This window comes from Crinia signifera, chromosome 4, assembly GCF_055691185.1.
Source record: "Crinia signifera chromosome 4, ASM5569118v1, whole genome shotgun sequence".
NCBI classification, from domain to species: Eukaryota; Metazoa; Chordata; class Amphibia; order Anura; family Myobatrachidae; genus Crinia; species Crinia signifera.
In genome coordinates this window covers 134,721,195-134,746,242 of record NC_139220.1, presented here as the reverse complement: position 1 = coordinate 134,746,242, position 25,048 = coordinate 134,721,195, and the positions used below count along the sequence as shown (strand labels likewise).

At 42.1% G+C, this 25,048-nt stretch overlaps 1 protein-coding gene across 1 annotated transcript in view; it reads right to left on the bottom strand.

Moving 5' to 3' along the window:
* LGR5 (leucine rich repeat containing G protein-coupled receptor 5) overlaps window positions 1–25,048 on the bottom strand; it is a 179,506-nt gene that overhangs the window by 45,593 nt on the left and 108,865 nt on the right. Inside the window, exons 3-8 of the mRNA XM_083182546.1 lie at window positions 22,425–22,496; window positions 19,348–19,419; window positions 10,225–10,440; window positions 8,624–8,695; window positions 4,590–4,658; window positions 3,413–3,484 (exon numbers count right to left, since the gene is read on the bottom strand). Of these exons, the coding sequence (XP_083038672.1) occupies window positions 3,413–3,484; window positions 4,590–4,658; window positions 8,624–8,695; window positions 10,225–10,440; window positions 19,348–19,419; window positions 22,425–22,496 (573 nt within the window). The remainder of the gene's footprint in view (window positions 1–3,412; window positions 3,485–4,589; window positions 4,659–8,623; window positions 8,696–10,224; window positions 10,441–19,347; window positions 19,420–22,424; window positions 22,497–25,048) is intronic.

Below are 25,048 nucleotides of genomic sequence, written 5' to 3'. Positions count from 1 at the left end.
CCCGGCGACTCTCACCGCAAAGGACAGCTCTTAACGCAAGAGCTGTCCTTTGCCTTAATTATCGCATATGTTACAGCATATGCGATAATTAAATATGCGATGCACGGCGAAGGGGGGCGGAGATTCTTAGAGAATCTCCCCCATAGCCCGGTGACTCGCAGTCACTTCCACATTTGTATGCAGGCATCTTTACAAACCTACAAGCTGGCTCTTAAATGTCAGGTGATATACTATTATAATATATTGACCTATGCCCAACCTATATCCCCAATGATTTTCTCATTAAACTGTTTGGGGGATTTTGAATTGGAAATAAAGTTAGAAGGAGCACGTAACTGTGGACAAACCATGTACACATGCAAATAATATATTTTCTTTTCATGCAGGGTAAATACTGGCTACTTTTGCATGTAGCCCACACATATTAGAAAGCTTTATTTTTACACTGCAATGTATATCTGTGTTTGGACACTCCTTTCCCAAATCTAAATCTCTCTGCACATGTTACATCTGCCCCACCTGCAGTGCAACATGTATTACCCAGGTTACTTACTTTATTGCCAGCTCGCCCCATTTATTTTGAAAGTGTTACATAAAATATTAAATGGCTAACGGTACAGGTAAACATAAATACGAGGAACACTGCAGGTATTTAGTGAAGGGAATTTATGTACAAATAATGTGGCTGTGTCAGAACTCATCATGTATTAAAATAAAGTAAAATATCACATAACGGTTTTGTATATTGTTGCCTGATATGAAATGTAAATATCCATAGAGTGAGTTCACATATGCACAACCTTCCACTGAAAACAGAGTGGATGTGGTTTCTGCCGCTACTTAAGGAAGCTAATAGTCCTGGTTAGAGTGAAACCGCAGCACACACAAGTAGGATCTGAGGAAAAATGACCTATTTTATTCACTGGCTCTCTGTCTGAAAAGGACAGACACCGACCTGGTAAATTAATAAGTATGGTCATATTAATTTACATTTTAAAAGTCAGCTAATGATCTAATAAAGCATGTGCAAAAATGCCTATCTGTATTGCCATTGGATGCATATCTAATAGCCACTTATGAATTTCCTCTATTGTTAAAAGGGGTTAAAATGAATAATTTGACTGTTCTGAACTCTGGGGTTATGCTTTTCAACATTGTGTGCTGTTCAGCATCTGAATTACAATTGTCTCCTTTGATTTACTAGCGTTGTGTACTGTTTCATGTCTTGCTCAGCTGTCTAATCATTTCAGTGTGGAATGTGGTTTTGGTTATAGGATTATATGGCCACACTGCGGCGCATTTTGATTTTCTTTAAATGGCTCTTAAGTTTTGAAACAATTGTCTCAGCTCAATCCATGCGTAGTACAAAGCCTGTATCTAATGTGATTATGTGGAGCTGGAATATGTCAATTTTATTTCCTATTTTGTTTTACACTAATCAAATTTTTTACCTCCATCATTATGGCAGCGACAGCTGTCTGAATTACTTCATGTTCGTATATGTTCTGTTGTAATCTTTCAACCATTGTTTGGGGTCATTCTGTACAAATCCACTTGGAACACGTCTATATTGTCATAAAATTTTATGCTGGCAGTCCTACGCAGTTATAGAATATTCATTCACAGTACATTAATGTATTCAAAGACTTAGTTGTGAGGCATGTTAAGGGGGGGGGAGAATGTGGGTACAAACCTTTGTGCTGGTTATCTTTACTGTACAAATCATACACGTTGTCAGGTGTAAGCCATTATGTTCTCGTTTTCTTTAGAATGTGGCTTCTAAAAACCCATTGAGACACATATGTTGTGTAAAATATGTATAGGATATATGTCTCTGCTTGGCTGTACATCTGGCTGTGCACACACTGTAGGTGCAGGACATCAAAGCCATGTCTACACAAAGCCTGCTGCTGTCTAGGTCAGATGGAAGGGGAGTAGTGTTCACGATCAGATGCATTTATAAAATAAGAGTGCATGCTTAGTCACAAGTCAAGTGGGGGTCTTCAGCTTGGCCCTAACTGTGTGTAGTTAGTGTGTTTGGCATTGGTTTTACATGGTTTATTTGGGGTACTCTGGTTTCCTCCTTAAGCTAGATATTGAAGTTATCAAACTTAAATACGAAAACACTTTTAAGTTCATAATCAATTCATATTAATCAGTGGACTATCCTGCCAACCTGGTTTACAAGGGGCTTAGGAAATGCATTGGGTGTGGTCCATCAAGCCCCCATTGTATCACAGCTATGCCTCCACTCCAGGTGTTCGGAGGTATACATTGCGTATATGGTATGCAACATAACCTAGTAACAGAGTTTGCTCTTGCCTCATTTCTTGGTCATCCCTGCCATGCTCACTTCTTGACTTTAGGCCTCCTTGCCTGCACCTCGTATCTCCTGTCTGTCTTCCCCTCTGTCTAGACCAGTGATTTTCAACCTTTTTACCTTGCGGCACACTAAATAAGATTTTTAAATTGCCAAGGCACACCATGGGATCCCCACAGGGCAAAACACATTGGCCCCCACAGCAAAAAAACAAACCTATTGCCCCCCATATAAAAAACATTCACACTGGTCCCCACAGGAGACACAAATAAAATACATTGGCCCTTTACATGAAAAGAAGAGACAAGTTAATAATAGTAGAACTGGTGGTGGCTGTAAACTAGTTTGGGCATCTCTAGATCTGGAGGCACACTTGAGAACAGCTCAAGGCACACTAATGTGCCACGGCACAGTGGTTGAAAAACACTGGTCTAGACTGTAAGCTCCTTGGAGAAGGGCCCTCTTCCCTCCTGTCCTAACAGCCCTCTTTTCTCGCACCTCAATGACAGCTCTCTTACTCAATTTACCATCTATACTAGCATCTCTTCTCACTTGTAATCATTCATCTCTACCACTAACAACATGTCCCTGGTAACATGCGGACAACTCCTCTGTTTCACTACAACTTAGCTGTATTGTGCACTAAGAATTGTGCTGGTAATTGTTACCTGCGCTCTGTTTTAGTTTTTCAGTTACTCTTATGATTGCTCTGTGTACCCTGTACTGTTCTAATATGTGCTATATGTGTGGCGCTGCCAACCACTTGTGGCGCCTTACAAATAAATTGTAATAATAATAATAATGAATTGGAATAATATTAGTTCTAAAAAGAAAAAAAAAGTACTTTGCTTGTTATCTTCATTGTCATTAATACAAACCATCCACAGAGTGGAACATAATAGCTTGGAGAAGGAGGGCGTCAGAGGTTGCCCTAAAGTGTGGTAGCAGAAGAGGGAGCTATGCCAGTTTTCATAGTGAGGATTGTACTTTTTCATTATGTGTATATGTTGATTTCTTACATTAATTATAAAATAATAATATAATAATTACAATATCTAGTAATAAAAACAATAGGAAAAAACACATACTTACATTGTGATAAGTGAGGGGTTGCCAATAAATGCATGTTCTGGGATAGACCTGATGTTGTTACTATGGAATCCCCTAAAATAAAACATGACAAAAAATTAAACTGTTTTTGGATTCCTCTTTCTGTTCTTTCTGCTTCTTGTTCTTCGCTGAGCATAAACACTGTCCCTGGCCTGTTAAATCTACAGTACACGTAACCTAATCACTCTGGGCAGTGCTGGCCTAAGGGGAGGGCATACCTCCCAACTGCTCCCATTTTTGCAGAACAGTCCAGTTATTTGTTTTGGGGGCGGGGGGGGGGGGGGGGGGGGGAGAGTTGGGAGTCCCCCCAGGTTACCGCTGCTCTGCTCAAGGAATAGGTGCTGAGCTGCACATGGACAGCCATGCGGGCATCCTGCGAGCCCTGAAATTAAAAAAGTATGGGGGAGGGAGCTAAAGAGGTGGTCCTTAGTACCTCCCATACACATAGCGTCCTCCACACAGGGTCAGTGTGATCCTGTAATTGCCAAAAACAATATATTGGCTCCTAAGTCCCCTCAGCATCACACTTCACTTCTGTGATGCTGATGAGGGGGTTCAGGAGCCATTAGGTGCTGTATCCCTTGTGCATGCAGAAAAGAAATACAGAGCTTTAAGCATTCAAGAGGAACCTACCATGGTAGGTGAGTACTCATACCATACAGGGGGTACTATGGTTGAGAGAACTATGGGGATATATAAGGCATATTGGTGGGGACCATGTAGCATGTGGGGGGCACTAAGGTGCATGTGGGGGGCACTAAGGTGTAGGGTATCATAGTATTTAAGGGGGCCCCCACAAGTTCCCCAAGGCCCTGACTCTGAGCCTGATTCATAGATGTATGCAAACCCAATGGTTTGTGTATTTCTAAATTTTCCTAGACGCAGTAGACAGAACAACTGGAGCCACTATGAATCTTGTTTATGCGCATGTGCAGGGTCCATGGCCCCTTGCATGGTTACAAGGAGAGATGGTGGCAGGGGGCGTGTAATTGCCATGGCAGCGTTACAAGGACTCGGTAAGCTGCGAGCTTCGCAGCTTACCAAGTCAATTAGAATCAGGGTCTAACTTTTATTATACACTTTTATGCTTCTCAGTGACCTATCATTAGTTGTGTTTTAATACTTTTCTACTAGTAAAAAGCCTGCAACCTTCACTTACAGTTCTTTAAGGTTCCTGAGGGTTTTGATAGCAGCAGGAAACTCATCCAGATTGTTGTAGTTTAAATCTCTGAAATCATGAGGAAGCACACATACTGTAAGCACATACATATGTAAGGACATAAGCAGCTCCAGCCCCAGCAGAGGGCGTATCATGCAAACATTCTCACACAGTACAACAAATCTTGCTGCTTGTACATCTCATGGGAAGGCAGCAAATACTGAGCACTCACAATTAGCAGCCTGTGATTTACTAGCTTTTTAAGCTGTACACTATACGTATACTGTCAATAAAAATTACATTTGTAATGATAGCCTAAGAAATAGAACAGTATTGTTGAAAATCAAAGGATTAGGATTTTCTCTTATCTTTGCTTTAATACTCTTTTAGAGATTAGGAAAGATCCAGTTAAAGGGTACAAAATTTGCCCCTGGGCAGACCACACAAGGACTATGCATTTGTTCTTGAATGTAGGAATGGGATCTGGTTAGCATACCGGCAGATCGGGTGCCAGCAGTATATACAGTCAGATGCCAGCACCAGATTCCGACTGTCAGTATCCTGATTGTAATTATATCATGTTTTTTTTAGGTGGGGGGGGGGGGGGGGGGGCTGGACCACCAATCCAAGGCACATAGTTTGGGAACCGCAGCACTAGAGGGAGGACTGCAGGGGAGTAACTAGAACTTTGTGGGCCCCATAGCAAAATTTTGAAAGAGCCCACATTCTACTGAGAGGGGGTGACAGACACATATATAGTAGGGGTAAAGTGGGGGTACAGAGTGTCACACACGCACACAGGGGTATAGAGGTAGGGGTCTCTCAGGGCACACTGCTCTGTGTTCTCATGCACCTCGAGTGAGCTGTAGGGTGTCGGAGTGCCCCACATATCAAGGCATAGGCCGCCATGGCACTAGAAATGCCTCCTCTGTTGGGTTCAGGCCTAGGAGTAACTGGTAATGCTTAAACTAAACTTTGCTACCCAGGAGGGGTGGCTGATGGAGGACACAGGGTGCCACTCGGTTTTCAGGAGCCTACACCTAATCTAGCAGCCTAACCACCCCACTTCTCTAAGTGCCTAACCCGTCCTATCCTCAGCTTAAATTTAAGTCCTGCACTAGTGCCTAAACCTAATCCGGCAGCTAGTAGGGGTGCTGGTGGTGAGTGGCTGACTGACTGTAAAAGCACACGCACACCACCAGAGCCACTACTAGCTGCTGGAAATTGACAGAAGATGCGGCTTCACCTCCTCCCCATTCCCAGTAAATAAACACATGGAGCAGCAGTAATTGCTAAATTAAAAAATGCCGCCGGGCCCCATAGCAGCTGCATCCCCTGCACCCTCTATAGTTATGCCATTGGAGAGTTCCTTTTAGATTGCAGTAGGAAGGAGGGTTAGGCACTAAGACTGTACGATTAGGTTTAAGCTAGGTGGGGATGGTTAGGCACTGAGGGGGGAGAGGGTTAGTGTTAGGCTGCGGTGGTGGTTAGTCTGCAGGAAGTGAGGGATAGGAGAGGGTTAGTGTTAGGCCAGGGGGGGGGGAATTAGGCTGCAGGTAGAGAGGGTTAGTAGATGGGGGTAGGGTTAGCATACTTCCATGAAAGGTGTCAGGATACCTACCACTGGCATGGCCCTTCTGATTGGCAGGCTTTCCGATACATTCCATAGGATCCCTGTTCTTTGCATGCACTGTAGAACATGTGCTCGAGATGACTAGGATGAGCCCCCCTCCCATCTCTACATACAGGGTTTGTATAAAAAGTAATGAGACCTATTTTTTCTGATGCAACTGTACGTCGTAGCTTGAATGCTCCAGGCAGGTTCGATGGAGGGGAAGTCAGCTTCAACATGCACTGAGCATCAGTCGCCTACAAGCTTCCGTGCCGTTTGTATCATGGTTTTAGTGGACCCCTGTCCCTAGGCTCAGTTGAAGCTCAAAAATGAAATGTTCTATCGAACAGCGCTACGCCATTGAATTCTGTGGGGGACTCGGAAAATTGGCTATGGAGGCGTTAGCCATGATCCAGAAAGTGTTTAGGAATGAAAGCCTCTCAAAAGCTGCTATTTAATGACAATGCACCAAGCAACACCAGCTTCGTAGTCAACGACTACCTCACCTGGAACGGGATCGCAACACTTCCCCAGCCCCCCTACAGTCCAGATGTGACTTTTTCCTGTTCCCTAGAGTGAAGACGGTCCTCAAAGGACACCTTCATGTGGCCATAGCAGAGGTCAAAGCAGCTTTGATGAGCTGGAAAAGGACTTCCAGGGCGCCTTCCAATCATGGACAACTCGTTGGCAGAAGTGTTGATACACAAGGGTCTTATTTTGAAGAATTTTATTTGTAGCGATATCTTCAATATTAACATTTAATCCACTGCATCGATTTGCAAGTGACTAAGGGGTGTATTTTCTAAAGGTGGATTCTTGTGTTTTTTTCCACCAATGTTTGATTGATATATGGTCAATCTTAAATATTAGAGATTTTATGTAAAAATGGAAATTTGTCCCTGGAACACCTGTTGTTACTCAATTTTAGATTAATTTTAGATGTTTTTTTTAGTAATTGTACCTTGCAATTTTATTTCCAATAATTTAGCAACATGTATAATCTACAGTGTAATATTGTTTCCCTTCCTCTTCCATGATAGGCAAGGGTTAAGGACGTGTAGAAAGGTGCATGGCTGTCTGATATACACGTTAAAGCTTGGTGTGGGATAGTGAGCACAGGAATAGCTAAATGAAAGGCCCAGCCCTAGAATCTGCAACCTTCTTTTATCGCTATATTATTTACTAGGGAGGAAACTACATTTCATCTCTGGATTTAACAGCCATGTTATTATAAACATAGTTTGAAAATCGCTTTTCAGAGTCTGTCAGAGAGTTTTTTTTATGTGAATAATCCTTCTGAAAGAAAGCGCTACCATTGAGTATGTGCTGCTGAGACACAAAAAATATGTACTTTGTTTAAGCCTTTCTAAGCTGACTGGTGCCACTTCTGAGGTAAAGACAGAACAATTATATCAGGAGACATAAAGCTTCACTTCCAACTTACCTGGTTTAAAATAGAACAGAACAATGTTTGACCGCAATAGACCTACCAGAAAAGCTTGGAGTATGTGAACAGTAAATACCTGGGAAGCATTGCAACCTGTGCAGGGACGCTGCAAGCACTGTATTTAGACAAATGAGGAAGTACTGGCTATTGTTTTGTATTAGCTCAATTGTTTGTCTAAAGTAGATTAATGTATGTGGTCCGTCACTTTCATACCAATAATAGATATTAGGGGTTAAAGCTGGTTTGTATTACAGCAGTTTTACTTCAGCTTCCCTCTGAGAAATGGAGGTTCATATGGGAGGTGCAGGAGGAGGGTTGTGGCAAATTTGGCTCCACTGACTACTGTACAAAGCTCCTAATGGCTATACTGTGCTGCGGGGAGGGTAGCATGGCACAGGGATATGCACAAAAGAACACTAATGTCCTCTGAAAAGCAGTGCGAGTTTGGAATGACATACAATATGAAATCTGAAGTGCGAATTCGCTGTGGGAGCGGCTCGCAGGAGCAAAGTTGCACCTAATTGAATTTACCCCAATTATCACAACCCTACAAATACCTTCTAGTTACAGTACAGATGAGCCAATTGATAAACTTTCAGTAACTTTGTTCTGCATTGGAATGCATTGGCGAAACATGCACACTCTTAAGACTAATAGACTAAAGTACAAACAAAAATGATCCAAATAGCCAATTAGCAGGATTTTGAGATCCTTGTATGCGGGCTTGTCTACTGGAAAGTCTTATAGATCTGCTTTAGCATGAGTAATGGTTTAAACAGATACAGAAGGGATATCTCCGAGGTATTGTGAATAGATACAGGGTTTGTTTTATACAGTCATCATATGAACAATTGCACTAAACACTTGGCAATTAGGCAAGCCAAAAAGCATGTTTGGCTTTTGAGCTATTTTTATTCATTTTAGAATATCAATGAAAACAGTGAAAGGACTGAAGCAAATAAGAGGTCAACTCACAAAGTCTCCAGACTGTGGAGCCCGTCAAAGCATTTCTTTCCCAGGGAGTAGATCCTATTGTTATGGAGATGTCTGCAGGGGGACATTAAAAGCACAGTCAGGATAGCATGCTGCTCACAGTGAACCTATGCAAACTTCCTCAATGAGCGTTTCTAAAGAAACGTGTTTTCAAGCATGCTCTTATTGTACACAAGTCAAGCGCTGCAAAAGAATTTATTGGAGGGCATGCTCTTGAGGCTTTCACTTTCCTCCATCAGAAAGATTGGCAGCTGCCTTAGGGTGCAAGAAGGAATTGTGACGATGTGCTGTATTATTTGTCCTCTGATCTCCAGTGTTCCTGAGGCCTCCTTTACCTTACGCAGCGACTCTAACCCACACCAACATACTAGTATGCAGAGCACAGCCTCAGGAACACGTTAGTGTAAAATACAGGGTCTCAGTCATTCCTCAGAGATGGAATTCATTCTCAGTGCTACACAATCATTCTGAAAGGTGCAGTTCTCACCATGAATAAACTTAGACAAAAAATATATGGTAGAAACGTTACTTTGTCAACATTAGCCTTCCAAGAATATAAAACATATCAAAAACCCATAAAACTGGGTCTGGATCTGTTTTTCAAATCCCACATACATTATTAGAAACTTATTACACTGCAATTTAAGTACAAACCTCAATATGTCCTATGGACATACAGAAGAAACTTTGTAACTGAATGTTAATAAGCAAAAAGTTCTTATGTGTCTCTTGAGGCTCCCTGCAACAATGTAAAGTCTGCCTGAGGCACATTTTACTCAGGGAAATATTTCCGCCAAAGAGAAATGGAAATTCCTGCTGGCAAACAATTTCCTGAAACCTATATTAATATTCTAGCTGTATAATGTGCAAACTTACATGTTCCAAATAAGATAGTTTTATACAGCATATCCTTATCATGACGATATTTTGACTTATTTCCTAAGAACTACTTAAATAACATTTCGCTTCCAATAAATGTCAAAAATTATATTTTGATAATATACTAAATAATTATTTCAAAAACAGTGTATATTTTGTAAGGCTTGTATTAAGAAAGGACAAGTCATCACGACACAGTGGAGGAATTTTGTAAAGCACTGTTTTCCTGTGTAGTAATTACAGCACTGATTTGTGTATTTTCTTTTGATTCATTTTTATAGACATAACAGATGATTATAACATAATAAAATGTAATGTTTTACAAATATCCAAATTTGCTTCTCTGCCTTGTAAGAACTCCTTTGTGCAAAACAACTAATATCTTCAAGGATAATTCCCAATACATATGCTTAACCTCAAGGGCTGCATTATTAATATCAGTTCTCCAATGACATTCAGTAATTATGGGGCAGATGTATTAAGCCTTAACAAGAGATAAATTAAAGGGTGATAAGGAGAGATAAACTTCCAGCCAATCAGCTCCTTGCTGACTTTTTTCAAAAACAGCCTGTAACCATGGCAGTTGGCAGGTGATTGGCTGGACGTTTATCTCTCCTTATCACACTTGCATTTATCTCTTGTTAAGGCTTAATACATCTGCCCCTATTTCTCATCCAGTGTGTGATCTATAAAAACAAACTTACAAGACTACAAGGCTTGACAAGTTCCTGAAGGCATGGTCTGGTATGTGGTGAATCTTATTTAACGCCAATGTCATGGCCTGCAGAGCGGACAGATTTTCCAGCGCCCTAACTGGAATCTCAGTCAGAGAGTTGTCATCTAACCATAGGTGACGTAGAGAATGAAGACCAGCGAAAGAGTTTGGTGGCACATAGCCGATATGATTTGCATCCAGCCGCCTAGAGGAAAAGCAAAACATAACCTAATATTATTAATAAAATCATTTTAAAGTACTAGTTTTACAGAATGTGATTAAGAACTGGGTCATACTTGCCTACTTTTCAAAAAGCATGTCAGGTAGTTGTGAGAGACATCTTAAGGCCCATACACACAAGGCGATTTAAGCCCTATTTCTAAGCGATGTGACTGGATCGCTTAGAAATTAAGCATGGATCGCTCCGTACGTATGCGCCCGATGACGGCGATGCATGGTCCCGCATGTTGCCATCACCTGACTAAATTTTGCTGCATTCAGTCAAAATCTAGTCAGATTGCCAGTGTTCAACACTGGTCAGCAAAGATCGTTTAGCACACATCGCTGGTACATAGCATATTATGTTTACAATTGGTTCCATATAAGTGGCTATAAGGGAAAGTTGGCCAGTATTGTCTATATTTATCTCATCCACACTTAAATGGTAAAATATTACACTGATAACAATGAGATTTTAGAATGCAATTTAAAGTTTTGAGTCGCTTGGAGCATTTAGAATTTCACTATACCAAGAAAAAGCACCAGCTGTTTTTTTTTTTAAAGTGATAGCTGTAAAAAGCACTATCATCATGCACTGTATATGATGTATAATCATATCATGTACAGTGCACGGTACTCGACCAAACTGATCTTTTGCAAGTCAAAAGTGACAAAATGTTTTTTAAAAGTGTTATTGACTTGAAAAGCTGTTTTTTTGAAGCAATTTGTCTCTATAAGACATTTTTATGTGCCCTTTTCTCATAAAGGATCATCACTGCTGACATCTGACCTGAAGCCAGTATTGGCAAAGGGCTTCTTATGCTAGCAGCTAATTAGCCAAGCATTGCTTTCTGTAGCTGTCAGAAACTAACCTGCCGCTATCACTTTTTAGGTAAGGTCAGAGAGAAAACAAACAAGTGTGGTAAGTTTTATGTTTATCTAAAAAAACAGCATGAAAAGGAATATCATTCTCTAGTTGCCCATACATGTTGCGATTTCAGCATGCGTTTTGAACTTTTAAAGTTTAAAGATGCGCGTCCCCGTGGGTACAATATTGTAAAGCACAAAAAGTATCTGCAGGCAGTACTTTTTGTGCTTCATTGCATTGCATCGCATCAGTTTTGGAGTACATGCGATAACTTAAAAAAAAAAAAAAAGAGTCTGAAATCGCATCGCATTGCACCCACACAGTACAGTACATCGCATCGTATCCCCTTCCAGTGCCAAAATCGCATGGCACCTTAAAAGTTCAAAACGCACAGAACATGAATATCACAGCGTGTATGGGCACCTTCAATGTTTTAAAAAGTTTGTTTTTCCCGTTGGGACAATTTGCTTCTTAAAAACACACTTAATCAAAGTATCCACATAGTCATCCATTGATATTCACTTTAATTAGATTGGTCTATTTATATCTTACTATGTTGAGCACCTCTATTCATGATTATGTACACATTCTGATTTAATATGTTTATGGTATTGTGACGGTCACATTGCTTCAATAAAAATGAATAAATAAATTAAAAAAAAAACACTTAATTAAAAATGTTTAAATTCAGCTGCTTGTTAATAAGTGTGTTAGAAACATTTCTTAATAAATTATAGAATATAAAACACACAGCTGCTTCGGCACTACTAATGGGCTATAAGTGCGGAGTTACAATGGTTATTATGGTTCTCTCGCAATAATGCGAGTTCGGCTCCATCCCATTGTTTTGGGGACTGCGCATGTGCATGGTCTATTATGCGCATTTGCAGCCCCCTTTTGCGAATGGCTTTGGCGACTTGCATAGTTGCCGAGCCATTCGCAAACATCTGGCCAGGCAGCAGCGGGAATGGGGCTCGCCCATGGGATCGTCCAACGCTTTATGGACATCCCAATGAAAACACTGGGCATTACCATGGGTACGCAGGTGTGCCGATGCCTGCCGGGGGAGGGTGGCTAACGTCTTTGGCCAGCCGCAGGCAAATAAAAGTGAGCTTTCACTGAGTTCTATTTGTGAAGGCAGGAGAAATCATTCGATGGTCAGCAACCATCAAATGATTTCTCCTGCAGCGGAGGCATGCAAGGGTACCGAGGGGAATCAGCGAGGGAATTCTGCGGGGCAATGTCTCAGGTGCTCAATAAACTGAGATGTGCGCAGCTTATCGAGCAAACCAGAATCGGGCCCTTGGTCCTGAATGAACACTAATGACCCTGGTTTGGAGTATATCTATGGCTCAGCACAGGTGGTTAAATCATATTGACTGAGGTAATAATTAAGTCACATGTGGCACAGCATAGATATACTTAAACCATGGACCATTAGTGCTCCTTGAGGACCGATTTGGGAACCAATGGATTAGGTAATACAAACATTTCAAGGTCATCAACATCCATTGGTCAGGTAAAGGATTCGATGCAGACATCTAGTTCTGGGACAAGCTCTTTCCCCAGGTTTGTGCTAACCAAGCTATATTGTGAAAATTTTGCAATGCCTCCAGAATCAATATTATATATCCTATTTTCAGGGCCGGTGCAAGGCACCGGAGCGCCCCAGGCGAGTCGGGGTGGGGGCGCCCCGGTGCCGGGGGAGGGGGGGGGGTGGTACCTGTATAAAAAATTGCTGCCCCGGCGTCCCTGCAGTGCTGGGGCGGTCAGGGGTGTCCGTGCCGTAGGGGTACCTGCGGCGCCGTCATGTGTATAAAGCTGGCTGCGGCCAGCGGGGTCCCTGTAGTGAATAGCAAATAACTAGAGCTTCCGGCGCCGCCGCGCGCATAGCGCTAGTTATTTGCTATTCACTACAGGGACCCCGCCAGCCGCAGCCAGCATTATACACATGACGGCGCCACAGGTACCCCTACGGCACGGACACCCCTGACCGCCCCAGCACTGCAGGGACGCCGGGGCAGCAATTTTTTTACACAGTTCGCTGGGGGTGAGGGGCGAACTGCCGCCCTCCAGGTGCCGGCGCCCTAGGCAAATGCCTAGAGCTGCCTAGTGGTGGTGCCGGCCCTGCCTATTTTATTGCCCTGATTTTAGTGTCTATATATATATAGAGATACACAAGACAGGAGTACCCAAAAATCCGCGCCCAATCAAGAGTAGCAGCAACTCTGAGAGTCCCCCGTTAGCTGAGACCCAGAACAAATAGAAATACAAGACAGGAACAGAGTGCGCTAAAAGGTGCAAGTACAAAACTTTTTACACAATATAAAAATTTAATAAAAGCCAACAACACGGCTCGTAAAAAAATACAGTGATGATACAGTCATGTATTGGAATCAATTTTGACAGAATGTGTGGTAATTCAATACAACAGCAGGCCCAACGCGTTTCGTCACCCACGTGACTTCCTCAGGGGCAATCGAAGACTTGATTATCAAGGCTGTAATTGTTCTTATTGCCGTGTCTCAAATTGATTGTACACAGATAATTAAAGTGGATAATGATAATACACCAAAATGACAGAGCTCTTGTCAATATTTGTAGTATACTTTTCCAATATCTCACTCAATTATGGATGCCAGCAGCACAATTCTTTCAAAAATCCAATATAACAAGGTAACCGGAAACATGCTACACTGTATCCAACTGCCGATTCGGCAGTTGGATACAGTGTAGCATGTTTACGGTTACCTTGTTATATTGGATTTTTGAAAGAATTGTGCTGCTGGCATCCATAATTGAGTGAGATATTGGAAAAGTATACTACAAATATTGACAAGAGCTCTGTCATTTTGGTGTATTATCATTATCCACTTTAATTATCTGTGTACAATCGATATATAGAGATGTGTAAATATTATAGCATACACATGGAGATAGTTTCATGCGTCTGTTTTATGGCTACAGTTCTGAGATCTACTGCAAGGAATACTGTATATGCTGTTTCTTGTGTATGTACAAAGCTAAGTGCAGCTGGACATACTTATTTTATATACATTATACAGTATTATGTATACACAACAATTGTATTATAGGGGTTTTACAAGTGTTTATGCAAATTAGCAAAGTGTCAATTTAATTAAAAGTAATGAAAGCGTCAATAAAAAGTTAAATACGTATCCATCTGTAATGCATGTATACAGAAAATGCAGCTAATATCAGTTCTCCTCTAACGCCCTTCCACCAGAAAGCCCACAAGGCCTTCTCAGTAGTTAAAATATAGGTGTCAAGACTTTGACAAGTGTTTGCAATACAAAAACAGATTATAAATCCAAACAAGTCAAAGTGCTATCAACAAGTGGACAAGGTTGAAATGTTTAGATGTTTCCACCAGAATTACCACAGGCAGAATCATTTTTATTTCAGTTGAGTTTGTATTTAAGTGTGTGTATACAGTATGTAGATATTAAATGCAACTGAATACTGTATGTTTATTTATTTATTAATATTCTGTTGCATTTTACTTATTGGACACAATTTTAAAACAAACTGCGTAGTTAGAGGTAGAAAGGCCCTGCTTCCAAGCTTACAATCTATAGGGAAATAGGCACTGATTGTAACACTGCTTACTCTATGCAGATTCTGTATGGCAAGTGAGAGCTCTGATAAGCTCTAGTACTGGAGGGCATAGCCAAACCTGGGTTGGTGTGGTCATGTCGCTCCTCAAAAACAAAATAGTATGCATGTGTAGTATAATGTTAACTGGAGGCACTACACTGTGATATAATGTAAAATGGGGCACTACAAAGTGACATAATACAAAATGGGGACAGAATGCAATCTGAGGCCACAGTGAGGCATAATGTAAAATGGAGCGCTACAATATGGCATATTTTAAACTGGTAGGACAGTGTGGCATAATATGAACTGGGGGTACTACAATGTTGCATAATGTATAGTGAGGCACTGTGTGGCATTTTGCAAAATGGGCACTATATGGGACATAATATAAACTGGGTCACTGTGTGGCAGAACATTAACTGGGGCACTACTATGAGACATAAACTAAAGTAGGCCACTATAATGGAGCATTACATAATGAGAGGTGTTCTTCTACAGTAGAAGCATTGAGGCTCCTTCAAAATGTTGCTATGGGGCCAACAAAGTTCTAGTTATGCCACGGTCACAAGATAATGCAATGGAGGCATTACCAATTCAAGCAAGTAAACAGGCAGACGTGTGTTAGACTTCTAGCAAGCACTTTTCTCTGAGCTACAATGTAGCAGTCTTTCTCATGAATAGTAAGGAGCTCCCTCCCTCCGAGGATTTTTCCACAACAGACAAAAACACGTAATTTTATTTAAGTCACAAAGGACAAGATAGCAGTTGTGATAGTGAGTTAACAACCATTTACCATTTCACATCTGCTCTTGACTTTAAATGGGAGTTACCTGATCTTTGCGTATCCTGCTACACAATGGGCACAAAACATCGCCAACTTCAAATGCAGACTCTAACAAAAGCCTCCATTTGGGCGGAAGTTCTCTGAAGGTTACTTTGTTGCCTTAAAGCTCTTAACCCCATCCACTGTCCTCCTAATTGTTTAACTTGTTCCAAAAATTGCATTCCTACTGCAAATCCATAATGCAAGAGACACCTGGTGAACAGCATGAAACAGGAAACTAAAAATTGTACACCTTTTTGTAAGGGGCACAGCCCAGATTGAATGAACAAAGCAATCCTAGTTTTCGCCAATATCCCTTTAGCCATAGTGCTGTTTCTATTCTAAGCCTTATCAATCCATCTCACTGCTGCTACCCAGCTGTTTAACATTCCCTCTAATTACTGTCATTCTGCCTTAATGCAGTTACTGAACACCAGTCTTTTTATGCCACCAATGGGGTTTCTTCTCCATGTTTTCCAGAAGATGAGAGATACACAATCCTATTTAAGGGATCACGAAGATGCTGTAGAAAGCAGTTATACACAATAAAGCATTTCCAGTACTCCCAATGTGTAAAATAAGAGACTCCATTTATAGGATAAGATGGCTGTGGTGCACATGGTTAAAATAAATATCTAGTATTTTAGTTCACCTTCCAATTTCATTTTTGGCAAGTTTTTTTTTTTTCATATTATTTTAGTAAATGATATAAACAATTTTGCACGCCAAACATTCTGTTAATCCTTGTATATTGGAAGCAGCACTCTCAACTGATGTGAATGTTCAACTATACTCTGTAAAGCGCTGCGGAATATGTATGCGCTATATAAGAAACTGTAAATAAATAAATTCTTCCTATTTACATTTAGGACAAGTACGACTGGAGGAGAGACCCATCCAAAAATGCCTGACAGGTGATCAATAGGTATTGTGGAATATACAGTATTGAGACAACATTTTTCAGAAATAGGCTAGAGACCGGGTCAATATGGGAACAAAGAGGGAAAGAAAGTGTGGAAGCCACTCAGACATAACAGTGGATCCCAAAGTGATATAGAGTGCCATGCAGGAAGGCATTGTGTTTGGAGCCTTGAAAGGAAGTAAGGGCTGTGCCAGCATTGAACATTCAATCTAATGTGTTAGAGCAGTCTGCAGCAGACAAATGCTGCAGTACAAGACTGATATAGTGGTGAGCTTGTAGAAATGCCAGGGAAAGGGTTCTATAATCTCACATTTCTCAGATCCCTCTACAAAGGTCTGTGGTTCCATTTTCCAATGTGCTTTGTGTTTAAAGTAGCTAGCGGATTTGTTAGCTTCTTTTTAATGGCTAAAAACCTATTCTTAAAAGATGGTTTCAGCTTATTGTTGCAAATATTGTGTGGCATAATGGCAGACAGAGATGACTCTATAAATATACAGCAGTAACTTACATAAGATTGGCTTGTAGAACTTAGAAATCATAACCATTGAGGGTACTTATGTAATATCTGGGCTCCCATTTTTCTTATGAGACCGCCTCCCCTCGCGGGGCTTGCTGCGCTCGCCACGCTTCGGGCACGGTGGCTCGCTGCGCTCGCCACACTATATAAAATCAACTCCATGCGTAGTTGGATAGTAGGGGTATGAAAAAATGGGGTGCATTTAACATGGGAGCCCAGATAATACATAAGTACCATATTGAGTAATGATAAATGTCAGTGAGGTGGTAATAGAGGCCAAGAACTGACTGTATAAGGAAAACGGAGTGCACTTTTTACTAGGGTCTATAAATGTTTCCCAAATTAAGATTCATTATTTTATTGGAAGTGGATTCCCTTTGTCATCCCATTGTGTTTTATTAAATACCCATCAGCCCACTGACATATTGATAATGGGTGCAAGGTGTGCAAAGCACATTGGCCTCTGGGTAGAGGGGGACCTACCGCACACCTTGCACCCATTAAATGAAGACTTATACCTCTGGAGTACCATTTTGGCAGCAGTAGGAGCGCTGCACAAATTTCCAGGGTGGACATTTTTTTGGACTAAGATCTCTGGAATTTGGAGGCCAATCCAACACCTTGTACTCTTTGACATGTTCCTCAAACCATTTCTGAATAATTTTAGTTGTGTTGCAGTGTGCATGATCTTGCTGAAAGAGACCATTGCCATCAGCAAAAACTGTTGTCATGAAGCAGTGTTATTTAGATAGCTAGTACATGTCAAAGAACATCCACATGAATGCCAGGACCCAAGGTTTCCCAACAGAACATTGCATTTGCCGGCTTTCCTTGTTACGATTGTTCATCTTATGGGCTATCTTCTTCCGTTGCTACATGGTCTAGTTCTGACATGTCCACTGTAGTCAATTTTGGTGGTGGACAAGTATCAGCATAGGCACCCTAACCGGTATGTCATTACACAGCTGCAACGCACTTTGATACCTTTCTATCAGACCAGAATGGCTTGCATTCAGTCCCCTTGTGCATAATTTAGCCATGAGCACCCATCACCCTGTCTCCATTTCACCAATTGTCCTTACTTGGATCACATTTCATCTGTATGAATCACTGCATGCCGGGAACACCCCACAAGACCTTCTGCTTTGGAGATGTTCTGATGCAGTCATCTGAACCATCACTATTTTGCCTCTATAAAAGTCGCTCAGACCCTTATGCTTGCCTATTTTCCCAGCTTCCACATCAATTTCAAGAACTGTCTGTTCTCTGCTGTCCTTTAGAGGTACCACAATAATGAGATAAGAAATAGTATTCACTTCACCTATCAGTGGGTATAATGTTAGGGCTGATTTATAACAGAGAATATACACTGTATATAGTATTACTGTATCTTATTAATCCTCATTACCTGATTAAGAGTCATGTAGCTGTTATTTATTTATTTTGTTGATGGCTTTTTTGGGTTAAAGTCATTAATTATTGGGGTAGAATTTGTAATTATCAATAGCTTAATTTTAATCGTTAATAACAATAACAATGTATTTTTAAAAAATCCACTTTCTTCTAATAAAACTACCGTGATTAAGATGTTTGAACTTTAACGGTGGTGTAACTTCCTTTTCTGGTGGTGTAACTTCCTTTAATGGTAGTGTAACTTCCTTTACTGGTGGTGTAACTTCCTTTACTGGTGGTGTAACTTCCTTTAATGGTGGTGTAACTTTAATGTTACCTTTACATTGAGGAAAACACAAATTTTATAGCTCATGTTATGATACCTACTGTTTTTCTCTTACTGAACCCGGAAAGGTGGGCAACCCTCCCGGATTCAGGTGGACCCCCACTGCGCAGCCCGATTGGTGCCGTCTTCCCATACCTCGGCATTTAAATGCCGCAATCCGTGGGTCTCAGAGGAGGGGGCGGAGCTAAAATGTCACAATCGCTTCATTTTAGCTTAATGATGCCACGCTCAAGCCCTGCCCCCGAACTGCTGCTGAAGGTCTCCTTTCTGGGCTTCTCCCGGAGAGGAGATTCTAAAAGTCGGCAACCCTGACTAAAATATAGACCACATTGGTGAACATTGACTACTGTCATTTTACCCATTTAATATTTTACACAACATATTACCAAATATTCTGTACTTACAAAGACTGCAGATTGCGAAGGTTGTGAAAAGCTTCACTTGGAGCTTGTTTCAACTGGTTATTCTGTAACATACTAATAAGAAAACAGAAAAATAATTGATATTGTAGTATATCTCTCTTTGTAATATAATTCATACAGGAAGTTAGGCTTATGTTCACAGGCTTTATTTAAACTTTGTCATTTACGGTTTGCACAAAAAAGACACACAGTAGCAACACAATGGAATCAGTTTCAGGCTTAAATGTTTAAACATTGGTCTGTGAATTACCCAAGAGGGTTCTGGAAACTAAGATAAACTCCAGGAGGATGCATCAGCATGCAGATTCCTGTATGTCTATGGCAGGTATTCACCTGCTTCAAAACAAAATATGTTTAACAGCCGTTGCCAGTCACATAATGGCAAAGACAACACACCATATAGGCATATTTACTCAGCTGCATTTTCAAAGGATCATTTTCTCATTTTAAAAACTGTGCTGTGACTGACAAAGTAAAAGAGGTTTCATAGTCAGTGCCCTAATGTTATTGTACAATTATTTATCCTTATCTAGCGTTGTATGATATTGCTTATTACAATACAAAGGCTGTGCAGTGTAACCAAGGATTTGGAGCTTTTTTTTTTACTATGATGAGCATTGTTTGTAGAGGTAAAGCAGGACAGTCCTATTTTTTGGGACTGTCCTGCTGTCCCACCCGCAGGCAGTAGTGACCCACGATGACTGGTGGTGGGAAATATAAATAACTTACATTTTTAGGGGAAAAAACATTAATGAACTGGTGAATCTCTTGCATACCTTGTGCCGCGACGTTTGTAAACTAAAGAATCAGTATTTATCAAATAACATGTATGGGATATCCCTAGAAATTAGCCATTTTCAGTGGTTATCTGCAAATATCAAGTACCCCTGGAATGTGTCAGAGTGATGGCAGCAGATATCTCTAATACCACTTTTATACTGCAGTGCCGAGTCGCATCCAGGATTCTGGGTGACGTCACTGGAGGTGGGTCCCAAGCTGGCGCTGGGAGATGAGTAGATCACAGACTATTGTTATTGCAGATTACTGTAAAATGTATTCATTTTAGGACTGTATACTATGTTCACTTCACTGAATATAATTTTTTATACGGTTTTCTTTTTTTTGTGTGTACACCCTATAGTAGGGGCCCTCAAGCTATTTTGCTCTGGGACCCCCATGAGGCAATAAAAATAATTACAGGACCCCAGCAAGTGACTGCAGAAGGCCATCACATCACATGTGTAGTCAGCAGATAGCACACATATGGCAGCATTGTGGAGGCACAAAATGATGGGCGGAGTCTAAAATAACAGATGTTTCAGACTCCTTAAATCACTGCGTGAGATTAGAGAAGTCATCAGCCTGATGGTTAGCAACATGGAGTCGTGACCCCATGCTGAGGAGGTTGGGACCCACTTTGGGGTCAGGACCCACAGTTTGAGAACCGCTGCCCTATAGCAATGGCCAAGGCCGGACTGGGACCAGAAATCGGCCCTGGCATTTTGAGCACACAGGCCCACCTGCAGTAGGCGGGACCCTTGCGTGGGGAAAAGGGGGCGTGGTCTCATGGAAAGGAGGTGTGGCATCAGAAAAAATAGGCATTACAGATTATGGAACACACCGTAATGCCCATTACAGATTATGGAACACACCGTAATGCCCATTACACATTATGGAACACATTGTAATGCCCATTACAGAATATGACACAATCTGGACCCCACAGGCTGCTCCTCCTGTATAATAACTGGAAACCACAGGCTGCACCACTGCACAATAACAGAACACCACAGCCTACCCCCCCTGCACAATAACTGGACACCACAGGCTGCTCCCCCTGCACAACAGAACACCACAAACTGCTCCCCCTGCACAATAACAACTTCACAGGCTGCTCCTCCTGCACAATAACTGGACACCACAGGCTGCTCCCCTGCACAATAACTGGACACCACAGGCTGCTCCCTCTGCATAATAACAGGACTGAGGAGTTAGGACACCACAGGCTTTTCTCAGAGAAGTTCTCTGGTGTCCTGACTCCTCAGTGCTGTACAGTCCATCATTGTCAGTGCTCCACCACCACCCGCCGACATTGCCGCCACCCCCGACATGATTACCATCAGTCTCTGCCTCCGCCTCTGGGAGTACGGCCATCCCAGCAGCACCACTATTGCCAAGCTAAGCCCCATGGGAACGGAAAAGCCTGAGAGTGAGAGGAGCTTGCGCGCTGCAGCAGATCACTCAGGCCGGGGGAGGGGGCAGCGGCCGCTCCAATATCGGCAGCACTCGGTCTGCACATAACAGTTTATAAAATGCGCCGATGGATCTGGACACCTCTGCATGTCCGTCTGGGTGCTGTGTGAGGATCGGCACAGGCAGGCAGGCTTCACTGCTTTCTAGCTTATTCTCTGGCATAGTCCCACCCACAGCCCCACCCTCTGTAGTGGCCTCCTAGACAGGTCCTCAGTGCAGGAGGCCGGCGGCCATGTTCCCTAAGCCGAAGCCATATTCTTAGAGCCGCGGCCAGTGCCGCCGAACAGAGGAGAGTCCCAGCTGTGGCCAGCGGGACTCAAATCTGGCCCACCTTGCCATCGGCCCTTCTGGCATTTGCCAGAAGTGCCAGATTGGCCAGTCTGACCCTGGCAATGGCGATGTGTGGTCCCATTGCCCACAGAGATTTATAAAGTCAGCGAACAGCATTGCAACCCGCCCGTAGTTCAATATTCCTGATTGTGTTTCTATTTCTTTTATTATTTCAAGGTAGTGCTGCCTTATTTCAAATGATATATATATATATATTATATATACACATATATATATATATATATATATATATATACATTTATGTATTGATAGTACTAGAAAAAGTGAATGCAGCAAAGTGTATGATATACACATATATATATATATATATATATATATTTATATATATATATACACACACAATATAAAGTGTTTATTGGATGAAATGTTAAAGCAATTTGGTAGTGTAATCATTGGCCTACGGCAATTTAGACCAGCAACTGGAAATATATACCGCAAATGCTTACTCTACTTACAGAACTTTGAGACTGTTGAGCCCAGCAAACGCTCCCTTGGGGATGTATGTCAAGTCATTTCCTGCAAGACGTCTGCAAAGTAAAAGAATAAAAGAAAAATAAAGTTAATTCATTTCTCATCATGTGGAACTCATTTAAACAAGATACATCTCAATGCATCAGACTATTCACTGCGTAGACATGCCAGGAGTAATTGTTCTACTGTCTTGTCTTGTAAAAAAAAAAAAGAAAGAAAAGTAAATCAATAAATGATCTCTACAAGTGAGAAGAAACAAATGTTTCATTATTTCTGTAGAGTGAGTGAGTTTTGTATGTAGAAACATACAGTATTTGGTTATGTGTGGCAAGAGAGAGGTTAGTCGCATCGCTCAACATGACCAGCACAATTCTTACAGCCATGGGACAGATAATCTTCATAAAGTCTATGTTCTGTACATTCTGAAACTATTGCTACTTATCTTTTTTAATGTACGCCAGTATATAGTTAATGTTACAGAGAATATTTACATCAGTCCCTGCCCCAGTGGAGCTTACAATATTCCCTCAGTTTCACACATACTCAGGTTTAGTTTTGTTAGAATCCAATGAACCTATTGCTATGTTATAGGAATATGGGAGGAAACTGGATAATACCCATAGGATATAAGCAGGGTGAGAAGATACAAACTCCACACACTTCTCTATTCGCAGCAGAAAAGCAGCCCAGGACCCCCTTTTCTGCTGCACATTGTTGTCTGAATTGGGGCCGGGCGCTGATGTCATGTGATGTCACCTGCCCCCCCCCCGGCTGGCAATAACTGTACGAGGGCACCGGCCAGTGAAAATCTTGCTGAAGGCGTCCGCTGCAGGAGTTTACACATGCACATTAGCGCCTATGAGCTTGTGCAGAACCCCACCATGGGAGACGGGCCTAATTCGGACCTCAGCGAGCAGGTCGGAATTAGTCCCAATGTACACTCAATAAGGGATGATCTTCTGAAACACATCTTACATTTTGTCCTGTTGCCTATAAAACCCACAATGTGACATTCCATAATAATGTGAGGAATTTGTCTCTTGATTTTACAATAAGTTTTACATCTATATATTCAAACATTGGAGTGTGGAATGTTCCAGACCCAAAGAGCAGTCCAGTGACTTACAGTATGGAGAGTTGTAGGTACAGCCATACTCACTGGTTACAATGGTTAAGGCATGATGTGGAGCTTGGAGCAGAGCGGGGCTGTAGCAGCTCACCAGCCAGTGTACACGAGATGTGGGCAGTGGTGCAGGATGCTGGAACAATGGTAATGTAGGTAAATCATGTAGGTCTCTTGGAGCTAAGAGAAAGTCCGTCTCCCGCTATGTTACCCTAAGCGGTAACAAAAGGACACTGCCAACTTGGTTTGCAGCATCCCTGCAGGAACAATGTTGGAGTATGTGCATTAGCACTCCCATGCTATCATCTCCTCCCTGCATCTCAGCCAGCTAACAGGGGAGAGGTAGCCTCTTTTTGGATCCAAGATGGCTGATGCTAAATGCTATATCCGATTACAGAAATTTCGGTACTTGTTTCCTAGAACGGCCACAACGATTTAGATCGTTGTGGTCGTAAGATAAAAAATCGGATCGGTCGCATCGCATGCGATTTGGTCGCATACGATGCGACCGATCCGATCTGCCGATTTTTCACCCGATTTTTTTTTTTTTTACACCAGATTTGTTTAAATTGCCCCCCCAAATGTTAATAAGTGTGCTAGACCCCACGATAGACGTGAACCCGAAGCGTGGCGAGCGCAGCGAGCCTGCGAGGGGCGGCGGTGCGCGTCCTCCGACCTTTTCATTCCCCTACTATCCACTAGGGCGTGGAGTGAGAATATAATAGTGTGGCGAGCGCAGCGAGCCACCGAGCCCGAAGCGTGGCGAGCGCAGCGAGCCCCGCGAGGGGACGCGTCTAACTTCACAGGTATACGCGTCCCCTCGCGGGGCTCGCTGCGCTCGCCACGCTTCGGGCTCGGTGGCTCGCTGCGCTCGCCACACTATTATATTCTCACTCCACGCCCTAGTGGATAGTAGGGAAATGAAAAGGTCGGAGGACGCGCACCGCCGCCCCTCGCGGGCTCGCTGCGCTCGCCACGCTTCGGGTTCACGTCTATCGTGGGGTCATGGCGGGCACATAAAAAATGTGAAATGGGTCATATTGGCCCATTTCACCTTTTTTATCATTTTTCCCTATGTGAGATGGACTTAATCAAGTCCATCTCATCTTGTGCCATTATAATGGCACAAGACCGACCGATTTCAATGTTAAAAGATTTTTTAACATTGAAGTCTATGGAAAAATCGGGTCAATCGGTCGGTCGCATCGCGGCCGATTTTAATTGGTCGCGACCGACCGATTGACCCGATTTCTGTCAATCAAATGGAAAAAATTGTAAAAAATCGGCCACATCGTGAGGATCGTGTCCCTTAATTAAGAGCCACGATCACTCACGATTGTGGCCGTTCTAGGAAACAAGTACCGAAATTTCACTTACGCAATCTTGGATTCAAAACTGGGCTGCTTTTTTTCCTGTGAGCTGGTACCAGTGGGGAAGAGACAACAGCAGTGAAAGCGGCCCGGCAAGGTGAGTACTATATATTCG